Source organism: Charadrius vociferus, unplaced genomic scaffold (genome assembly GCF_000708025.1).
Source record: "Charadrius vociferus isolate BGI_N301 unplaced genomic scaffold, ASM70802v2 scaffold239, whole genome shotgun sequence".
NCBI classification, from domain to species: domain Eukaryota; kingdom Metazoa; phylum Chordata; class Aves; order Charadriiformes; family Charadriidae; genus Charadrius; species Charadrius vociferus.
Genome location: NW_009649928.1, coordinates 1111523 through 1112319, shown reverse-complemented (window position 1 = coordinate 1112319; position 797 = coordinate 1111523). Strand labels below are relative to the sequence as shown.

Here is a 797-nt window from a genome sequence, read left to right as displayed (position 1 = left end):
GTGAGCGGGGAGGGCTGACCTGAATTTAACCTTTCTCCGTGCCCCACGTTTGATGGGGAGAGGAGGTGAGAGATATGGCAGCCTGGCCAGAGCCGGCGACAAACTGCCGGCGTTTCTTGGGATGAAGGAGATGACACGGAGGGGGAAGCGCTGTGAGCCCATCGCGGCAGGACCCGCCGGGCAGAGCCGGCCTGGTGGGGCTTCGGGCCACCGCATCGCTTCTTAATAGCGAAGGGGTGGGACCCGATGGAAAAAGAGAAGGAAGGAGAAAGCAAAAATAAGCAAAAATGAACCAAAAACTTTTTTTTCATTGTTTTTTCTTTCTAAAAAGGAAAAATAGATGGCTTTTTACTCTAAACTCCCCGGCCGATTTGGCCCTACAGTCTCACAAGCGGTGAATTTTCATCTCGCCAGACCCAGCTCAGTGCGGGAACGGCTCCGCCAGCGAGGTTTCGGCAGAGATCTCAGCCGCGGGAAACCGTCGTCGTTTGCAACCCCGGCACGTGGCGCTGCGGCCCCCGAGGACGCCGCCCCCATAATTGCGCTCTCGAGGTGCCGGCAGCGCTCCGCCATCTCCTCGTCTAATTAAGTGCCAAAGTGGATGGAGGTGACGGGGAGGACGAGGCGGGGTGTTTGCGCCGCGGCGGGGAGGGCTGGACACGGGGCACCCTGCCCCTCGCCTCCCTGCCTGCACCTCGCACCGGCCCCTGCGCTTTTTTTATCCAGGCCACTCCAATTACTTTCAAACACACCTATTTGATTTTTAGTGTCAAAGAGTGTCTCTCTCTCTCTCTCTC

At 57.7% G+C, this 797-nt stretch overlaps 1 protein-coding gene across 1 annotated transcript in view; it reads right to left on the bottom strand.

Moving 5' to 3' along the window:
- The window catches only part of LHX1 (LIM homeobox 1), a 19613-nt gene extending 19040 nt beyond the window's left edge, over positions 1 to 573 (bottom strand). The window contains exon 1 of the mRNA XM_009891186.1: positions 417 to 573. Coding sequence (XP_009889488.1) covers positions 417 to 573 — 157 coding nt within the window. The remainder of the gene's footprint in view (positions 1 to 416) is intronic.
- Positions 574 to 797: the final 224 nt, after the last annotated feature.